General features: G+C 35.7%; 4 protein-coding genes across 8 annotated transcripts; 3 read left to right on the forward strand and 1 right to left on the reverse strand.

Moving 5' to 3' along the window:
- The first annotated feature begins 2,773 nt into the window (after nt 1-2,773).
- Nucleotides 2,774-8,839, forward strand: LOC103832753 (phospholipid-transporting ATPase 6). The gene is made up of 11 exons (XM_009108831.3): nt 2,774-3,587; nt 3,838-5,728; nt 5,799-5,909; nt 5,985-6,261; nt 6,339-6,427; nt 6,521-6,608; nt 6,699-6,908; nt 7,009-7,134; nt 7,223-7,321; nt 7,395-7,586; nt 7,671-8,839. Exons 2-11 carry the CDS (start codon nt 3,897-3,899, stop codon nt 8,361-8,363), a joined length of 3,717 nt encoding a protein of 1,238 aa, XP_009107079.2. The 5' UTR covers nt 2,774-3,587; nt 3,838-3,896; the 3' UTR covers nt 8,364-8,839.
- LOC103832752 (eukaryotic initiation factor 4A-1) lies at nt 8,687-10,866 on the reverse strand. The gene is made up of 4 exons (XM_009108830.3): nt 10,666-10,866; nt 10,260-10,329; nt 10,067-10,170; nt 8,687-9,968 (listed from the first exon to the last, which is right to left on the reverse strand). The coding sequence occupies exons 2-4, from the start codon at nt 10,325-10,327 to the stop codon at nt 8,902-8,904; spliced, it is 1,239 nt and encodes a 412-aa protein (XP_009107078.2). The 5' UTR covers nt 10,328-10,329; nt 10,666-10,866; the 3' UTR covers nt 8,687-8,901.
- A 542-nt stretch (nt 10,867-11,408) lies between these two features.
- Nucleotides 11,409-13,074, forward strand: LOC103832751 (60S ribosomal protein L18a-like protein). 3 transcript variants are annotated; one of them, XM_009108822.3, is made up of 5 exons: nt 11,409-11,918; nt 12,204-12,257; nt 12,349-12,463; nt 12,566-12,683; nt 12,778-13,074. In XM_009108822.3, exons 2-5 carry the CDS (start codon nt 12,248-12,250, stop codon nt 12,838-12,840), a joined length of 306 nt encoding a protein of 101 aa, XP_009107070.1. In that variant the 5' UTR covers nt 11,409-11,918; nt 12,204-12,247; the 3' UTR covers nt 12,841-13,074. The 3 variants fall into 3 exon arrangements, with proteins under 3 accessions (XP_009107070.1, XP_009107071.1, XP_018509335.1); XM_009108823.3 differs by having other exon boundaries at nt 11,409-11,865; XM_018653819.2 differs by lacking the exon at nt 11,409-11,918 and having other exon boundaries at nt 11,931-12,257.
- A 388-nt stretch (nt 13,075-13,462) lies between these two features.
- On the forward strand, nt 13,463-19,686 carry LOC103832750 (polyadenylate-binding protein-interacting protein 3). Of its 3 annotated transcripts, none has more exons than XM_009108821.3 (14): nt 13,463-15,580; nt 16,071-16,166; nt 16,274-16,429; nt 16,494-16,630; nt 16,730-16,911; nt 17,431-17,608; nt 17,707-17,936; nt 18,025-18,076; nt 18,189-18,219; nt 18,326-18,579; nt 18,694-18,828; nt 18,944-19,039; nt 19,129-19,200; nt 19,300-19,686. In XM_009108821.3, the coding sequence occupies exons 2-14, from the start codon at nt 16,094-16,096 to the stop codon at nt 19,330-19,332; spliced, it is 1,629 nt and encodes a 542-aa protein (XP_009107069.1). In that variant the 5' UTR covers nt 13,463-15,580; nt 16,071-16,093; the 3' UTR covers nt 19,333-19,686. The 3 variants fall into 3 exon arrangements, with proteins under 3 accessions (XP_009107069.1, XP_009107068.1, XP_033147002.1); XM_009108820.3 differs by having other exon boundaries at nt 16,086-16,166; XM_033291111.1 differs by lacking the exon at nt 13,463-15,580 and having other exon boundaries at nt 15,603-16,166.
- The last annotated feature ends 430 nt before the right edge of the window (nt 19,687-20,116 follow it).

Below are 20,116 nucleotides of genomic sequence, written 5' to 3' on the forward strand. Positions count from 1 at the left end.
GTAAAAGTAAGTTTAACATATAAATTTTCGTGACAAATATGAAAAAACATAGATTTTTGTAAAATTTTGACAAAACAACTCATAACATACTTCTCTAATGTCTTAATAAAATATTATTTAAGGGTGCAATAATTAAATATATTAATTCAATAAATTTTGTAATTTATAGACAAAACAATAACACAACAAATTTTGAAACATTTGTTTAACCTATCAATTTTTTTTTCATGAGAATCCAACTAAACAAGATAAAAATAATAATTAGATTTAACAAATATTTAATTACCATTTTATTCAATTTTGATTAATTTCAAATTATCATAATGTATCTTTTTGAAGTTACAAATATGAAAAAACATAGATTTTTGTACAATTTCACAAAACAACTCAAAACATATTTTTATAATGTCTTAATAAAATATTATTTAAGGATGCAATAATTAAATATATTAATTCAATAAATTTTATAATTTATAGACAAAACAATACCACAACAAATTTTGAAACATTTGTTTAACCAATCGATTTTTTTTCATGAGAATCCAACTAAACAATTAGATTTACAAATATTTAATTACCATTTTATTCAATTTTGATTCATTTTAAATTGTAATAATGTATATTTTTGAAGTTACAAAAAAATAATGTTCTTTCTTTATTACACTAGCATTATATATAGATTCTATATACACAAAATAAATATAATATAACAACATAAACTTGCTTTCCCCGATTCATATGAAAACTTTTTAAGTTATCCACCAAAGCAAATTAATTAAATCAATGAAATTGTTAAAATACAGCAAATTAATATATAATTTTATTTTAAATTAAATTATTTAAAAAGTGTATTTTCGTTAAAACAAAATAATAAATAAGTAAAACTGATTTGATGGTAATTTTTATGATATATATATATATATATATCAATTCTGTGAAAGAAATAGAAGCTTAATATGGAAAAAAAATCTTAAATACAAAAACCTCTAAAAATTAACAAAAAAACTAATAAATTAAACTATGATATCACTTAAAAGCTTCTTTGACCATATTAATAAAATATTTAAGCGATAATTAGACAAATTTGATTTTTTTTCCAGCAACAAGTTTATTATTAATTAGCATCACTTATTTCAAGATGTTTAAGAAATGGTGGACAAAAAAATAGGATGGACATTAATGATATATGAACTATGAATAGTACTTTGTGAAGCAAACTTAGATAACATATCTGCACATCCATTTTCAGTCATTTTTTATGCCTAAATTCAATTTCTTCAGAGTAGTTATTCCACAAATAGATCGTATGAGATATTGTTTTGATATGTAGATTTGTTTTTTCAATGTTAAGAAGATTGATAACTGTAAAAATGTCTCCTTCGTATATGATATGTCTATAACCGAGTCTCTAACATGAGACAAGTTTGTTTAAAAAGTAAATAATTTTTTTTTCTTATATTATATAATCAATATATATTATTTACTGATAATAAATATATAGTTATTCATCTACCACAAATATCTATGCAAATATGTGAATCAAGTACAACAATCAAACAACATAATGATTTCCACAAAGAAAATTTAAAAAATATATTTATGTTATGTAGTCATATTTTATATTTTTTAAATAATGTAATACAATATTATACATTATTTTTTTAGAATTGAGAAATACATATATCACTTAGACAAATTAAGCGATAATTAAACAAATTTGATTTTTATTTTGTGAGCAAAAAGTTTATTATTAATTAGCATTACTTATTTCAAGATGTTTAAGAAATGATGGACAAAAAAATAGGATGGACATAAATGATATATGAACTATAAATAGTTTTTTGTAAAGCTGACTTAGATAACTCATATGCATATCCATTTCCAGTCCTTTTTGATGCATAAATTCAATTTCTTCAAAGCAGTTATTCCACAAAGAGATCGTATGAGATATTGTTTTAATATTCAGATTTGTTTACTGATTGTTAAGAACATTGATAAGTGTAAAAATGTTTCATTCGAATATGATATGTCTATAACCGAGTCCCCAACATGAGACAAGTTTATTAAAAAGTAAATAATTTCATTTTTCTTATATTATATAATAAATATATATTATTTACTGATAATAAAAATATAGTTATTCATCTATCACAAATATCTATGCAAATATGTGAATTAAGTACAACAATCAAACAACATAATGATTTCCACAAAGAAAATATAAAAAATATATTTATGTTATGTAGTCTTATTTTCTATTCTTTAAATAATATAATACAATATTATACATTATTTTTTAGAATTGAGAAATACATATAATATCTTATCCGCGCGTAGCGCGGTTAAAAAATCTAGTTATCAATAAAACTTTGTGAAATTGAGTGATTTAAGATGACTAGCAAGCAATAGAAAGCCAAACTAATCCGGACGTTAGAAGAGATTTACAGTATAAACCAAAACGGAGATAACCGTTTTTAGAGCCATTTGCTCGTGTAGTTTCACTTGTATGTCAGGCAGGCATCGTCAGTACGGAAGATCTGAGTCATATAGCAAGTAGTCAGTGTGTGTATATTCCATTAGACATAGTTTATAAATAAAATCTAGAAAATTGTTGGTTATATTCGACATGAGTCGTATTGATTTGTTGTAGAATCAAAAGAAGATAATTTAATAATTCCAGTGCTAATTGCGATGAATCTAAACGATGTAAATTACTAATAAACAAATCATGCACTCATCTTTATTTTATTTCGTGTTTTTAGTTAATAAATAAATTAACGGTTTGCTTATGAGCGAATGTAACACAAATGTATGAACTTTTCATTTGCGTTTGTAGCGTGAGATTATCAATAAAACTTTGTGAAATTGAGTGATTTAAGATGAGTATCAATAGAAAGCTAAAACCGAGTGCCAAACCGGACGTTAGTAGAGATTTACAATTTGATGCATAAACCAAAACGAACCTAACCGTTTTTAGAGCCATTTGCTCGTGTAGTTCACTTGTATGTCAGGCAGGCATCGTCAGTACGGAAGATCTGAGTCATATAGCAAGCAGTCAGTGTGTGTATATTCCATTATAAATAGTTTATAAATAAAATCTATAAAATTGTTGGTTATATTCGACATGAGTCGTGTTGATTTGCTGTAGATTCAAAAGAAAGATAATTTTGTAAACAAATCATGCACTCATCTTTATTTTATTTCGTGTTTTTAGTTAATATATAAATAATGAAGAAAGTGGGTAATTTCTAAATTATTATAAATAGGAGGAGCTAGGCTGAATGAGAGAGACAGAGAAGGGAAACAAAAACCGTACGTTGGTTTTTGAGTTGCAGAGTGTGTGAGAGAGTGAAGGAGGAGAAGAGAGAAAGGTTAACCTCTCTTCCGTCTTTAGAGAGAAAGAGAAAAAAAAAAAGAAAAAGAGGGGGCAGCCTCTCCTTTTCCTTCCACATTTTCGATCTCTTTCTCTCCCACCGCTCCTTCCTCTTCTCACATCGACGATCAACGCTTTTTCTTTTCCTTTTTTTTTCTTTCTCGAAACGCGTTTCTTTCTTCGTGTTGATCATGAACGAGCCTCCCGCGTCCAGGTAAATCTCGCCACGGCAGTTTCTCCGATCTCTATGACGTGATGTTCACGCAATTTCATCCATTGTCATCTTCTATCGAAATTTCAAACAATTAAATAACCCTAATTTCATAATCTTATAGCCTCCGATTAGGGATATATATATAGCATTAAGCAGAGCCGGAGATTATTTGAAACAATTATAAACCTATGTTTTTGTTGGGAACAAACCTATCTGACGTTAACCTAACATGTTTTGTTCATTTTGGCAGTATCGAGGATTTCTTCATCAACAGTTAAAAAAAAAGCTTGTCTTTTACATATTGAAGAAATGGCTCGTCGTCATAGAATTAGGTCAAGAATCAGGAAAAGCCATTTCTACACCTTCAGATGCCTTAGACCCAAAACTCTCGACGATCAAGGCCCTCACGTCATCAACGGACCAGGCTACACTCGCATCGTCCACTGCAACCAGCCTCATCTCCACCTCCTCACCAAGCTCCTTAGGTACCGATCAAACTACGTATCCACCACCAGGTACAACATGCTCACATTCTTGCCCAAATGCTTGTACGAGCAGTTCCACCGCGTCGCCAACTTCTACTTCCTCGTCGCTGCCATCCTCTCCGTCTTCCCTCTCTCCCCTTTCAACAAATGGAGCATGATCGCTCCTCTTGTCTTCGTCGTTGGGCTTAGTATGGGTAAAGAGGCCCTGGAGGATTGGCGCAGGTTTATGCAGGACGTTGGGGTAAACTCCAGAAAATCTAGCGTTCACAAAGGAAATGGTGAATTTGGTCGCAGGACGTGGAAGAAACTCCGCGTAGGAGATGTGGTGAGAGTTGAGAAAGATGAGTTTTTCCCAGCTGATTTGTTCTTGTTGTCGTCTAGCTACGAGGACGGGATCTGTTACGTGGAGACGATGAACTTAGATGGAGAGACTAACTTGAAAGTTAAGAGATGTTTGGACGTTACTTTGGCTTTCGAGAAAGATGAATCTTTTCAGAGTTTCTCCGGAACGATCAAATGCGAAGATCCGAATCCTAACTTGTATACATTCGTTGGGAATCTAGAGTGTGATGGACAGGTTTATCCGCTAGATCCTAACCAGATTCTCTTGAGAGATTCTAAGCTGAGGAACACGAGCTATATCTACGGTGTTGTGGTCTTCACCGGTCATGATACAAAGGTTATGCAGAACTCTACAAAGTCTCCTTCCAAGAGAAGCAGCATTGAGAAGACAATGGACTATATAATATACACTCTCTTTGGACTTCTTTTGTTCGTCTCCGTCATCAGCTCTCTAGGATTTGCCGTGATGACGAAACTCGTGATGGCGGATTGGTGGTACTTGCGACCAGACAGGCCTGAGAGCTTAACGAACCCAAGGAATCCTTTGTACGCTTGGGTTGTCCATCTGATCACTGCTCTCTTGCTTTACGGCTACTTGATTCCCATCTCGCTCTACGTCTCCATCGAGTTGGTGAAAGTACTGCAAGCGACTTTCATCAACCACGACTTGCAGATGTATGATAGCGAGAGCGGGACTCCAGCTGAGGCGCGCACGTCCAATTTAAACGAAGAGCTGGGACAAGTTGACACCATCCTTTCTGATAAAACGGGAACGCTGACGTGTAACCAGATGGACTTTCTTAAATGCTCGATTGCTGGTACTTCTTACGGTGTCCGTGCCAGCGAAGTAGAGCTAGCTGCTGCAAAGCAGATGGAGATGGATCTCGAGGATGATGACATTACAAACCTTCCTATGAGTAAAGGCAGGACACAACGCTACACGAAGCTTGCCAGCAAGACGTCGTCGGATTTTGAGCTGGAGACTGTAATCACTGCTAGCGACGAGAAGGATCAGAAGAAGACCAGTGGTATCAAGGGGTTTAGTTTTGAGGATAAGCGTCTAATGGATGACAACTGGGTGAATGAGCCTAATTCAGATGACGTTTTGATGTTTTTCCGTATACTGGCGGTTTGTCATACTGCTATTCCTGAGGTGGATGAAGATACTGGGAAGTGTACTTATGAAGCTGAGTCTCCTGATGAAGTTGCTTTCCTTGTTGCTTCTAGGGAGTTTGGTTTTGAGTTCACTAAGAGAACTCAGTCAAGTGTTTTTATAGCTGAACGGTTCTCACCTTCAGGCCACCCAGTTGATAGGTCAGACTCTTAAACTTAATCAGCTGATCTCTCCGTATAAATGTCTAATCATGTGGTGGTAATTTTGCAGAGAATACAAAGTATTAAATCTATTAGACTTTACTAGCAAAAGAAAAAGAATGTCTGCCATTATCCGAGATGAGGAAGGGCAGATTCTTCTACTCTGTAAAGGCGCTGACAGGTTTGGCTGCTTAACTTCAAGCCAGTTCAATATTGATTATTAGTTCTTATTCTAAGCAACTTTAGTTCTTTGCAGCATCATATTTGACCGGTTATCAAAGAAAGGAAAAGATTACCTGGGAGCTACTTCAAAGCACTTGAATGAATATGGTGAAGCTGGTTTGCGTACATTGGCACTCGGTTATAGAAAGCTGGATGAAGCTGAGTATGCGGCATGGAACAGTGAATTTCACAAAGCTAAAACTTCAGTAGGAGCTGATAGAGATGAATTGCTGGAGAAGGTATCAGATATGATGGAAAAGGAATTGATCCTTGTTGGAGCTACTGCTGTAGAGGACAAACTTCAAAAAGGGGTATGAAGCATAGTTCATTTTTTTTTTATTATTAATGAAATCATTTTCAGCTTACTGTTAGCAGCTCACTTGATCAGGTGCCTCAATGCATAGATAATCTTGCCCAAGCTGGTCTTAAGATATGGGTTTTGACTGGAGATAAGATGGAGACAGCAATAAACATAGGGTTTGTTCTTCTTTGTTGCTCATACCATAATAGACTATGGAAATAACTTCTTTAAACTAAATGGACTTAAATAATTTGGTTTGGCCAATGCAGATATGCCTGCAGCTTACTCCGACAGGGTATGAAGCAGATAGCCATTTCATTTACCAATGTAGAGGAGTCTTCACAGAACTCTGAAGCTGTATGTATAATGTCCATTCTATTAAAAAATTACATCAGTGTCTCAGTAGAATCTTGCATCTGATGTAAAATAATGTTCGTTAATGTGCAGGCTGTAAAGCAGAACATATTAATGCAGATCACAAATGCCTCACAGATGATCAAAATAGAAAAGGATCCACATGCAGCGTTTGCCTTGATCATTGATGGGAAGACACTTACCTATGCTTTGAAGGATGATGTCAAGTATCAGTTTCTTGCACTTGCAGTTGCCTGTGCATCCGTAATTTGCTGTCGCGTGTCTCCTAAACAAAAAGCACTTGTATGAAAAAAACTCCCATCAGTTTTTAAAACCTTTTTTTCTCATTTGAAACATAATGCATCCAAGAACATGACATTGTCTTGGATATTTTATTTTTCAGGTAACAAGGCTAGCTAAAGAAGGAACAGGGAAGACAACTTTAGCAATCGGTGATGGTGCAAATGATGTTGGGATGATTCAAGAAGCTCATATTGGTGTCGGCATCAGTGGCGTTGAAGGCATGCAGGTGCTTAAACTTTTCTTCAACACAATGAAACATGCTTAAAAGTTTTTTTTTTAATTTGATAAAAATAATATCTGTTTTTTTGTTGCAGGCTGTAATGGCAAGTGACTTCTCCATAGCCCAGTTTCGGTTTCTGGAGAGACTACTTGTTGTCCATGGACATTGGTGTTACAAGAGAATAGCCCAAATGGTAATATATTAGATATATCACTAGACCACATCTATATGGTGTCTTGATCGGTAATTGTTTTTCTTTGTCACAGATTTGTTATTTCTTCTACAAGAACATAGCGTTTGGCCTTACTCTCTTCTACTTCGAAGCCTTCACCGGGTTTTCTGGTCAATCAATATTCAACGACTCCTACTTATTACTCTTCAACGTTGTCCTAACCTCTCTCCCTGTCATTTCTCTCGGAGTTTTTGAACAAGATGTTCCTTCTGATGTCTGCTTACAGGTTATCATCTTCACATTAGGAAAAAACAAACCTTCTTAATTTAATTTAATTTAATTTAATTTAATTGCCTTTTTCTCCTTCTAGTTTCCTGCATTGTATCAACAAGGCCCCAAGAACCTATTCTTCGACTGGTACAGAATCCTCGGATGGATGGGAAATGGAGTTTACGCATCCATAGTCATCTTCACACTCAACCTCGGAATCTTCCACGTCCAATCATTCCGCTCTGATGGCCAAACCGCAGACATGAACGCCATGGGAACGGCCATGTTCACTTGCATCATTTGGGCAGTAAACGTTCAAATCGCTCTAACCATGAGCCACTTCACTTGGATCCAACACGTGATGATTTGGGGAAGCATAGGAGCTTGGTACATCTTCCTCGCCCTTTACGGCATGTTACCACCCAAACTCTCTGGCAACATCTTCCACATGCTCATCGAGGTTCTAGCGCCTGCACCGATCTTCTGGCTCACCAACCTCCTGGTCATAGCGGCCACAACACTCCCTTACTTGTTTCACATCTCGTACCAAAGATCAGTGAACCCTCTCGACCATCATATTATACAAGAGATCAAGCATTTCAGGATCGATTTGGAGGATGAGAGAATGTGGAAACGAGAGAAGTCAAAGGCTAGAGAGAAGACAAAGATTGGTTTCACGGCTAGGGTCGATGCTAAGATAAGACAGCTAAGAGTCAAGCTTCACAGGAAACATTCGGTTTTGAGTGTCATCAGTGGGACTTCTTCTAATGATACAGCTTCAAACATGATTTGATACCCAAGTAAGTTTTGTTTTAACTCATTGTTTTCTATGAGTGGGTTTCAAAATAGATGAAAATATATAAAAAAAAATTATACTCTTTGTTTTCTCACTATTCAAATCGTTTATATGATTTAGAACAATTAGAAAAGAATTGTACTGTGTTTGTGTATGCGTACACTAATATCCTAATGGAAAAAAAGAGACGTGATTACTGATTTAATAATCTATTTTTATTGTTTGTGTATACTGTACTTTGTTTTTTAAACGAGCCCATATATAATAATTATATATCCACTAAAAGCTTAATCGACGCCTATTACGAAAAACTTTGTGTATCAGACGAGAAAATAAATAAATATTGCATGAGACTAAGAAGAAACATGTTCAGATGAGACATATATGTTCGAAAATGAGACGAGAGGTATCGATGAGTAGAGAGAGAGAGAGAGAAACAGACAAAGATGGGTCAAAAATCAAAATAAGAAGCTTGCAAAACAAGTAACCTTTTCTTCTTCAACGGCGAACAACAGTGGTTTTCTTTTCTTCTTCTTCAAAGCAGGTCGGCGACGTTTGAGGGAAGCTCCTCAACAACAACATTGTAGAATTTCTGAATATCAAAAAGCATTCTCTCATCATCCTTCGTCACAAAGTTAATGGCCACACCTTTCCTCCCGAACCTTCCACTTCTTCCGATACGGTGAAGGTAATTCTCCGGCTGAGTCGGGAGGTCAAAGTTGATGACCAGAGACACTTGCTGCACATCGATACCACGAGCCAAGAGATCCGTCGTGATGAGGACACGGGAGGAACCAGACCTGAACTCTCTCATGATGATGTCTCTCGTGTTCTGGTCCATGTCTCCGTGAGTGGCTGACACCGTGTGGTCACGGCTCCTCATTTTGTCAGTGAGCCAGTCCACCTTGCGGCGAGTGTTGACGAAGATGACGCTCTGAGTGATGGCTAAGGTCTCGTAGAGGTCGCAGAGAGTTTCGAGCTTCCACTCTTCCTTCTCCACGTTCACGTAGAACTGCTTGATACCCTCAAGCGTGAGCTCGTCGCGCTTCACCAGGATTCTCACCGGTTTGCTCATGAACTTCCTCGTGATCTCGAGAGCCTCTGGTGGCATCGTAGCTGAGAACACTCCGACCTGAATCTTTGGTGGGAGAAGCTGGAAGATGTCGTAGATCTGATCCTTGAAACCACGGGAGAGCATCTCATCAGCTTCGTCAAGGACAAACATCTTGATGGAGTCAGAGCGAAGAGACTGTCTTCGGAGCATGTCAAAGACACGACCGGGAGTTCCAACCACAACGTGAACACCGGCCTGGAGAATGCGCTGATCCTCACGGACACTGGTTCCACCAACACAAGCATGGACCTTGACGCCAAGGTAGTCTCCGAGAGCACGCATGACCTTCTCGATCTGCTGAGCAAGCTCTCTGGTGGGAGCCAAGACGAGAGCCTGGCACTGGACGAGGGAGAAGTCAAGCTGCTGCAAGACACCAGAGCAGAAAGTGGCGGTTTTGCCAGTACCAGACTGAGCCTGCTGGATCACATCAAGACCCTTGCAGAAGGGAACGATTCCTCTTTGCTGAATAGCAGAAGGCTTTTCAAAACCTGTAACAAAAAAAAAAAAAACAATCAAGCCCCCAAGACCCAAGTATAAGATAAGAGTTGAGAGGATGTGACTATGATGACTCATATTAATGACATACCATAGGCATAGATACCCCTAAGAAGGTTCTCTTGCAAACCCATGGCATCAAAGCTCTCATGGACCTCATCATAGGAGGTGAAGAACTCATCCTGTCCCTCAAGGCTGCACCAAAATAAGAAATAACAATTAGCCAAATATGGAAAATCATAGAGAGAGAGAAGACAAAGTATTATTATTATTCAAAGACATACACTTCATTGAGCCTCTGGTCAAACTGACGAGTATCGAACTGGGTGCCTTCAGGTGCTGATCCTGCCATGACTGTAACAAACACACACCCAAACACACATTCAGATATAAAAGACAACAAAATTTATGTCAGGAGAGAAACAAAGCTAATGGTTTCATCCAATATCATATAGATACCATCCCAAATATATCCATAAAAGCATTTAGTAAGTTTTGAAAATCAACAAGGAGATAAACAAAGCTAATGGGTTCAACCACTGATTGATCCATGTTAGGACGAGGACGCAGATCAAATTGAAAAACTCTAGAATCGACCCATCGCCAAATCAATCGTAAAGAGATTAAATACAGAGAAGAAGATCCAAATCTCAAAAAAATCAGAGAGAAAGTAGAAGAAGATTTGCGAACCTTGGGAGACTGAGTAGGATGGAGAGAGATTGAGAACAAAAGTGAAAGACTTTCTTAGAGAGCTTGAATGAAATCTTCCAAGCTCGGATCTGAAGCGATTAGTAAAGAGATAAAAAGCGATAGGTAGAGAGAGACTCTGAATGTGTAGTAAACGTGTAAGCCTGTCCGTTCCTTTTATTTATGTTCAAGGGTCTTACGGTTTCCTCTTATTACGATTTGCTCTTCTTTTCTATTTCCAATTTTACCCCATAATTTTCTTTTTCTCACTTCTCCACCTGTCTTATGATTTCGTGTAAGAGAGATATGCCTTTATGAATTGAATCACACAGTTGTTGACAACACATTCATTCGTAATCTCGTATATATTAATTGAGAAACTTTATAACATTGTTTTGTAGTCACGTATTACCATGAAAATGAAATTCATAATTCTTAGATAAATAAATTGGTTCACTTAACTTATATTATATTTTTTTACTAAAGTAACTATTAAATTAATAAATAATGTACAAAAGAATATTTTCGCATTTTTCTTAAATAAAAGCTACAAAATTGTCTAATATGGTTAACGTATATATATGACAATAAATAATTATGAATAATAAATATTTGATAATAATTTTTGTATCTTAGCTCCTTTTTATTTAGTTTTAAATTTTTAAAAGATATTAAACAACCACATCAACCATATAATAAACAAAATTTTTTTTTTATATGTTATATTTTAAATTTTTTAAAACGACTATAAATTACTAAAAATGTTAAATATCTCACACTAAAATTTTGTGATTAATAGTTTAACTTTTTTTTTTGTAATAACAAGATACAAATATATTCCAGCAACATGCAAAATATCTAGACGCTTTTTGTTTTGTTTTGTTTTTGGTTTTGATTTTTATATTTAGATATTGTATTAAAATCAAGTCTTACTTGATTGTAATAATATCGAAAGGTATCTAATTGCGACCTGTTCTTATGATTTCTTATATGTTAATTAAGATATGCGTATTTATCTTGTTTATGCACATGTTCATATTATATTTATTTTTCCAAATTTTACAACCGTTTTTATTTCGGTGGCAAAAGAACAAAAACGTAAAATGTGGAGCTATGCCGAGAAGCAAATAAACAAATGTCACAAAGAAAAGAAGAAGAAGCAAGAATCTCTCTTTCCGAAGGTCACGGTCACGAATCTCGCAGGTAATCAGTCTCTCCCGATCGTTCGTCCCTTGAAGAGCTTTTCAAATTTTCTGGTAATTTCCTTTTCATTTTCCTCGGAAATTTTATTTTTCCGTCTTTTTTTTCTCGATTGCTTTCTCTCGGACTTGTAGGGTTTATTGTCATTTCGTTGTTGTTGTTTTTTTTGTAACTGGGATCATCAATCATAATCTCCCGACATTCCTCAAAAATGTTGGGTATTCAAAGGAATCAGCTTAGTGCTTTTTTAGAAACATATGTGTGATAAAGGAACCAGCTTTGTCTTTCTTACATCAGTAATGTCTTGGTAGATTCTTGATGTTGAGGTTTCTTGGTAACAGGGAGTTTGTTTAATCGGCGAGAATAAATATATAATTCATTCGCCATGAATGAGAGTAAGTATGCTTCGGTGATCTTTTTTTGTCTTTTCAATTTGTCAGTATTGAATAATCATCAATCTCTCGGGAATAATATGTTGTGAAGCAGATTTAGAGGAAAAAAAGTATATTCTGATCCGTGATGGTGATGAGGAGGAGAATGAGTTAGGAGGACTCTTCTATAAGCCTCTTCCTTGCTTTGGTTTTGGAATCGGATGGCTCTCGTCAGTCTTTCTTCTCACTCACTCACTCACTCTTCTTCTTTTTTTTGTCTTGTCTTGCTGAAAGCAGCAGTTTCATTTGACCACGACTTCTTTTAATGTTAGGTTTCTTGTTGGATTCGTCTTCCCGTTTGCGTGGTACTTTGCCACATTTCTATATCTAACAAACTATTACCGCAGAGATCCTCGGGAACGATCTGGTCTTGCTGCCTCTGCTATTGCTGTGAGTATCTCTCTCCTCCTCAGATCTCCTTTCTTTATCTTCCAATGAAAATGAAACGAACGGTGTTATAAGAGGATTTACCTATATCGCGCAGGCTCTGATATTCAGTGTTGCACTTGTGATCACTGTTCTTGTACTTGTTTTCTCGTGTCGCTAATTCTTTCTGGGGTTTTCAAAAGAAACAGCTTCAAGTCTGTTTCCAGAAGTGAAAGTATTATATTTTGATGAAGAAGAGGAGGTATACCCGCTAGTCCTTTTAGACTCAAAGTTTGGTTTGTTCTTGTACATAGATTGTTGTCAGCTTATTAAAAGTTCAAAAATGTGATACCTAACTGTTGGAAGAGATCTATATAGCTTCAGGCTTGTATGTTATTTTATTCACATTAGAGTCTTAAGCCAGACAAAAACGTACCTAGATGGTTGTCTGGTTATTATCTTCCGTGTTCGAAGACCTTTTTAAAAATCTTCTTTCTTACCGAACCACGTGGAACGGAGAAAGAATGGAGTAAAGGAACTTTGACGATGAAGATTTGTATGTTTTATGTCTAATCATTAATACTTCATAAGAATGAACCTTAGGAACATGACATCCAAAAGAGTGCAGAATGTATAAGCCTTTGTGATCGACCAAGATAAGAGTGGAAAACCAAAAATCTTCATTCAGTCTAATCGATAAGTATCAAAATAATAGTTAAACCCTCAATACTTTCATCCCCTCCCAAAATGGTTTCGGCATTTCTTTGTGGAAAGAGAATGAAACTTGTATCAGATAATGTGTTCTGTTTTCAAAAATCATGCGGAAGAGTTTAGTTGATAAATATTTAATTAAGCCAGTCTTTAGCATGTGATTCTAACATAATTTACCTTTTTAGACTTTTGTTCTTACTTTTTAAGTTTTTAACCGCAATATTCTCTTCTTTCCATTTGATGTAAACTTAGCGACTCGTCTGGCTGTCTCCCAATCTTACTAGACAACTATTTAAAAAGAAAGTGATCAAATAAATTGTGAAAGTTCTTGGGTATTTCAGTATAGGATATAGAATCCAGGTAATTTTTACATTTCATATTGGATTTAGATATTTATAGTTTAGGTTTAGGACAGTTCGAATTTTTGTAATTTTCATAAAGTTACATAGTTCTTAAAAAAAACAAATGATCAAACCGAAAATTCATAATTTATAATCTTAGATCATGAAACAAACCTAAAAACATCCATGCATTACTACTCCTGAATCTTTTTACTCGAACACAAACAAAAAAGATGTTTGAAGATGAACACATGCAATTTCATCGCCCTCGTCGTGGATGGAGATGATGAGCTGAAGAAAGTAGGCTTTTGTAATATCTATTTGAATGATATCTTTTGGATTGGCTTTCGAAACTGATATCATAAATATCAGAAATTTTAACCGAATGTACGAGTTTCGCTACAAGGAAGGAAGGATGAGTAGGTTTATGTTAAGGTATATGTATGTTTGGATGATTCGAGTAGTGTTTTAAATTTTCAATATATACGGGGTTGGTATCTAATTTTTTTCAATACAAAATTCGATAAGATATTTTGCTACTTTGGTTTAGATTTTGGTCGTTTAGTTTTTGGTCGGAGATTTTGGGTCGGGTTCAGGTTTAGATTCGGGTAGCAGTTAAAATACCCTAGATTACTATTATTAAGAATCAGAAGTCAGGTCCAAATAGTCCAAATAAGAAAAGACGAATTAAGTACATATCATACGATCTTCCGCACCGTATGTGATCACCACCTATCCTCGTATACACATCGATTTGTTGATATCGTGAGAAAAGAGGGATCAAATCAATCAGTTGTTATAATTAATTAATTATTCTCCTGAGATTCATTGCTGTTGACTCGTTTATCTCTTCAATTCCCCCCCCCCCCCCCCTCCCCGAGATTCATTACTTTTAAGTTTTTAACCGCAATATTCTCTTCTTTCCATTTGATGTAAACTTAGCGACTCGCCTGGCTGTCTCCCAATCTTACTAGACAACTATTTAAAAAGAAAGTGATCAAATCAATTGTGAAAGCTTTTTGGTATTTCAGTATAGGATATAGAATCCGGGTAATTTTTACACTTCATATTGGATTTAGATATTTATAGTTCAGGTTTAGGACAGTTCAAATTTTTGTAATTTTCATAAAGTTACATATTTCTTAAAAAAACAAATGATCAAACCGAAAATTCATAATTTATAATCTTAGATCATGAAACAAACCTAAAAACATCCATGCATTACTACTCCTGAATCTTTGTACTCGAACACAAACAAAAAAGATGTTTGAAGATGAATAACATACAATTTCATCATCCTCGTCTTGGATGGAGATAATGAGCTGAAGAAAGTAGGCTTTTGTAGTATCTATTTGAATGATATCTTTTGGATTGGCTTTCGAAACTGACATCATAAATATCAGAAATTTTAACCGAATGTACGAGTTTCGCTACAAGGAAGAGAGGATGAGTAGGTTTATGTTAAGGTATATGTAGTTTGGATGATTTGGGTAGTGTTTTGAATTTTTGATATATACGGGTTTGGGTATCTAAATTTTTTGAATATGAAATTCAATCGGATATTTTGCTACTTTGGTTTAGTTTTGATTCAGGTTTGGACTCGGATATAGATTAAAATGCCCTAGATTATATTATTAAGAATCAGAAGTCAGGCCCAATTAGCCCAAATAAGAAAAGAGGCATTAAGTATAAATCATACACTCTTCGGCACCGCAGGTGATGTGATCACACATATCCTAGTATTGATTTGTTGACTCGTTTATCTCTTCATCTCCTCCTCCCCGCGTAAACTCTACCTCTGTCTGTAAACCCTAATTCGCTCCGTTCATTCGTCTCCTCCTCTAAGCATTGTTCTCAGAGCTTATTGAGGTAAAATCTCATCTTCTAAGACAAATTTATTTCTTTATGATGCAATTTTCTAGTACAAATTCGTGTGATATGGAGATTTCTGCTAGGGGTCGAGTATATAAGGTATTCGCAAGTTTGTGTGTTTTGTAATAGCGAATGCATTCACGTTGAGGTGATTTTGTGACCTTTAATCTGCTGCTGATTAGTTGGTTATGTCAATGCTTGGTTAGGGGTTATTTTATCGTGACTAACCAAACCCCTAGGTATATATATACTTAATAGTCTATCAAGGTATGGGCTTAGCTGTGTGACGTTCTCTTCAGAAGCGTAAACAGAGTTGGATCGCATTTATAAATCTAAACTGAGTTTCGATGCTAGTAGCAAGAATGTGAATTGTTGGCCAGTCATCATCATCCTGTGATATCTGAAAAATATGACATCATCTTGAATTGATTTTGTACAGTTATCTTTAGCCTCTTATTGAGTAGTTAGTTTTTTTTCCATATATCAGTTTCTTTTTGAACAGGTTTAAGAATGAATAGCCAGCCATCATCCAGTGGATATCCGCATACAAGAGTTGATAAAGAGACAGGAATGAAAGTTGCAGGTATGTGTGTATACGTACTTGTAGATATAATACATCTATGTCTATATTCTGATTTGGGCATCAACATCACGCCCTTCTTTCTTTCTTTTTTTTTTTGGTTGATGCAGAAAATGGTGGGAAAGCTGGAAGTGTGGACACCCCTTCTCGTGATCCGTTCGTGTACCTCACAACTTGTAAGATCGGGCATCATGTCGAAGTTCAGCTGAAAAATGGGTCGGTTTACAGTGGAATCTTTCATGCTGCTGATGTGGAGAACAATTTTGGTGAGATTTGATATATGCAACTCTTGTTTTTTGTTCACTTACAAAACTGATTTGAAACTTACAGGAATTATTTTGAAAATGGCAAGCTTGATAAGGGAAGGCAGTGTACGAGGGATGAAACCCCGAGCTCCTCTTGTCAGCAAGCCACCTTCAAAAGTATTCATTATCCCTGCTGACGAAGTTGTGCAAGTTATAGCTAAGGTGTGTACTGTACTCTTCTGAGTTTCTAATGCTCATGTCAATGTGTTACGAAAGACTACTTGGTGTCTCTTACACTTTTGTCATTGTTTTTGGTGTTAGGACCTTCCTGTGTACAGCAATAACGTCTCAGAATGCGAGAAACCGTCAGAGCTGTTGACAGACTCTTCAATCTCACAGTCTTATCATGTTGATTCGGAAAGAGAGCTGCAACGTTGGGTACCTGACGAAGATGTTCCAGATTGTCCTGATCTGGAAAACGTGTTTGATGACCCTTGGAAGAGGTACTGATGATTACCTATTCTTATAGTTAGGATGTTTTTTTTTTAATTAGAATTTCTATTTTTTTGGTTTAGAAAAGTGTCTAGTATCTCTATTTCTCTACTTCCTTTTGCTTCTACGTTTTATAATACGGATATGGAGACTCATCCACGCTATACAGTGTTTTAGAGGTTTAGGCCGTGGGAAAAATTGTTACTGTACTTTGAAGTTTGAACCTAGTTCTGTCTGTTGGGTGTTATTCAGTCTCCTTTCTTGTTGCTTTGGATTTTTCCTATAATAAAGAGTTTTTTTTTTATGTTAAACCGCCTTGTAGTGATGATAATTTTCAAATAAAGTGTCAATACAGCTTTGTGAATTGAATATATAAAAATTCATGTAGCTCTATTGAGACCTTCGTATTACAGTGGGCCAACCCGCAAGGATTCATGTAGTTACTTGTTTGTCTGCTTGTTTCTTGTTCTATCACTATGAACACTCTTCTTTGCTGAATAGTGTCTTATATGTGATGATGATATTCATAGGGGCTGGAATCAGTTTGAGGTCAATGAGACATTGTTTGGAGTGACGAGCACTTTTGACGAGGAACTGTACACCACAAAACTCGAGAGGGGTCCTCGTACGAGGGAGCTAGAAGAGCAGGCCTTGAGGATTGCTGGAGAGATCGAGGGTGAGAATACCCGAGATCTCCACGTAGCAGAGGTGAATTAGGGATGTTTTTTTTTTTTTTTTGCCATTTGTGTTTTTCGTTTCATTGTCGTACAATTTGTAATATTCATGCATGCACTCATCTTACATAGGAGAGAGGGCTTCAGCTTAGTGGGAAGTTTGATATTGACGAGGAAACTAAATACTCATCGGTCTGTCCAGCTAATGGATTTGATGATTCGGGTTATGACGAGGAAGAAGAAATTCTGTTGGATTGCCGTAATAATTTGACGTTTGGTGATTCAACAACTGGTTCTAATGGCATCAAATCTGCTTCAGCTGGCAAAGATATTCCTATTCCAAGTCCAGGCAGCAATATCAGGTCCTTTTTTTCAATTGGACATGCTCGCTTGTTTGCCTTTCAAAATATGTTTATTGAGTTATAACTTTATGATTGTGCATCCTAATAGGAATGAGAGCCAGCTTGCGGAGCAGAGAAACGGCAAAATTCTAGAGTCAAAGGTAATTTAACTTAACCTCTTTTGATGCAACTAATCTTGATTGCTTTTGAAATTTATAATATGCTCTATGACTTATAACATTGTTCTGTTGCCTTCATTCTGTATTGATGCAGCCGTCCGAGGAATCAGTGTCTGGTCTTGATGGTATGTGCAACTTCATATTAGCTTTATTATATTCATCTATTCCCATTACATCTTAAATTTGATACCCATAAGAGTTTCCAACTGAGTCTTTGAATGTACACTCAAGATACTAAGGCAGACGCAGCAGCCTCTGATCCTGCGAGTGTACAATGGAGAGCTTCTGATAAGCAAAGTTCCACTGATGGAAAACTTGCCGGTCCACTGACTGACAGAGGGAAATCTGAGTGGCCTGGAACCTCCATTTCTAGAAATCCAGAAAACTCTGCAGCTTCCTCAACCTCAAGTCTTCCAATGCTATCCCCAAGCTCTTCAATTGGGTCTTATTCTTCAGAAAAGTCCACACTCAACCCAAATGCTAAGGTCTTGTTTGCCATGTTCTTAGATTATTATCTTATACATTTAGAGTTGGCGTTTTTTACTGTTAGTCTTTACTTTTAGTCTTTCACTAATGAGCTTTAGGGTCTTCTGATTCAGGAATTTAAGCTTAACCCCAACGCAAAGAGTTTCAAACCATCTCCAACAGCTACACGGCCTCAGTCTCCAGTTCCGGAAGGATCATTCTATTACCCTCCCCTTCCACAGATGACCGGAATACACATTGGATATGGAGTAACTCTTTTCACTCTCTTTTTTTTAATCTACTCTGATGATTCACCTCTAAATCAAAGTTAAGTCTCTGTAATCTTCATATCTATGATTTTCAAAAAAAAAATGAAATTGGCAGATGGGAGCAGCATTCCCTGGACAACAACCAATGGTGTATCATAATACAATGCAGCCTGGTCCAAACCAAACATTTTATCCTCCAAATGGTCCACAGGTTTGTTGCTAATAAACTCAAATATATTCTTTGTTGGAAAACGATTCTTGTATAAAGAAATTGAACTGTGGAATCATTTTTGTTTACAGTACCACCCACAACAAATAATGGTTGGTCAGCAGAGACCGGTTCTGTTCATGCCGCCGTCCCCATACCAACCGGTTTACCATTACCCTCTATAAAATTTGACTGTTTTTTCCGTCTTTTAATAAATTGGCAAAAGAGTGAGATGTTGCTGACATCTTTGAATTTCTATGCAGGAGACACCATATAAAGGAAGAGACTCTTATTAGCTTTTGACCAAACTATGAATGGTGGTGGCACAAAGGTTTCGAATAATCTTCTGATGGAATGGGTTTTCCAGCACCGAATCTTTAATTTGTTTTAATATGATAAATTGTTTGATGGTCCATGGGAGATATATTGAACACATGTGATATTGATATAGTTTGTTTAGGACTAGATTTAGATTTAGATTCGGTTTTATCTCACTTCTTTATTCACTTGGGTCTCTGCTTAAACTATAATTTATAGATGTATGACATAAGTTGGAGTCTTTTTATATTTAAAAAAGAAATAGGTTAGCAAAAATGTTTTTTCCTCTTGTATACTACCTTTTCCTAATCAACGGTTGTATTTCAATCTTCCATATACGTGTTAAGAGTTTTTTAAGTCATTGATTGGGGTCTGAAAGCGTAATGTTTAAATTTGGAGTTATTATGATAATGGGTTAAGTCTCTTTTTGGTTTTGTCTTAGATGCTTCGTGTTTCCATTCAAATCATTATCATATAAATCTTCTCGTAGTTTCAGAAATAAGAATCTAAAGGTTAGGGGAGATTTTGGCACTAACTTTGTCTTTTTAGAGGTTGAAAACATGCCTAAAATCAAAATAATTGATTTTAAGAACATCTAGATATTATAATGTTTTATGTTAACACCTGTCACCGCTTTTGAAGCATGATAGTAACCCATTTCTTTTCTCTACAGTTTTTTCTTATAACAATTTTTTACATTGTTTAAATCTCACACTACAATTCGAAGTCTCAAAATTAAGCATCTCTCTACAATTAGTTGGA

Source organism: Brassica rapa, chromosome A05, assembly GCF_000309985.2.
Source record: "Brassica rapa cultivar Chiifu-401-42 chromosome A05, CAAS_Brap_v3.01, whole genome shotgun sequence".
Taxonomy (NCBI): Eukaryota; Viridiplantae; Streptophyta; class Magnoliopsida; order Brassicales; family Brassicaceae; genus Brassica; species Brassica rapa.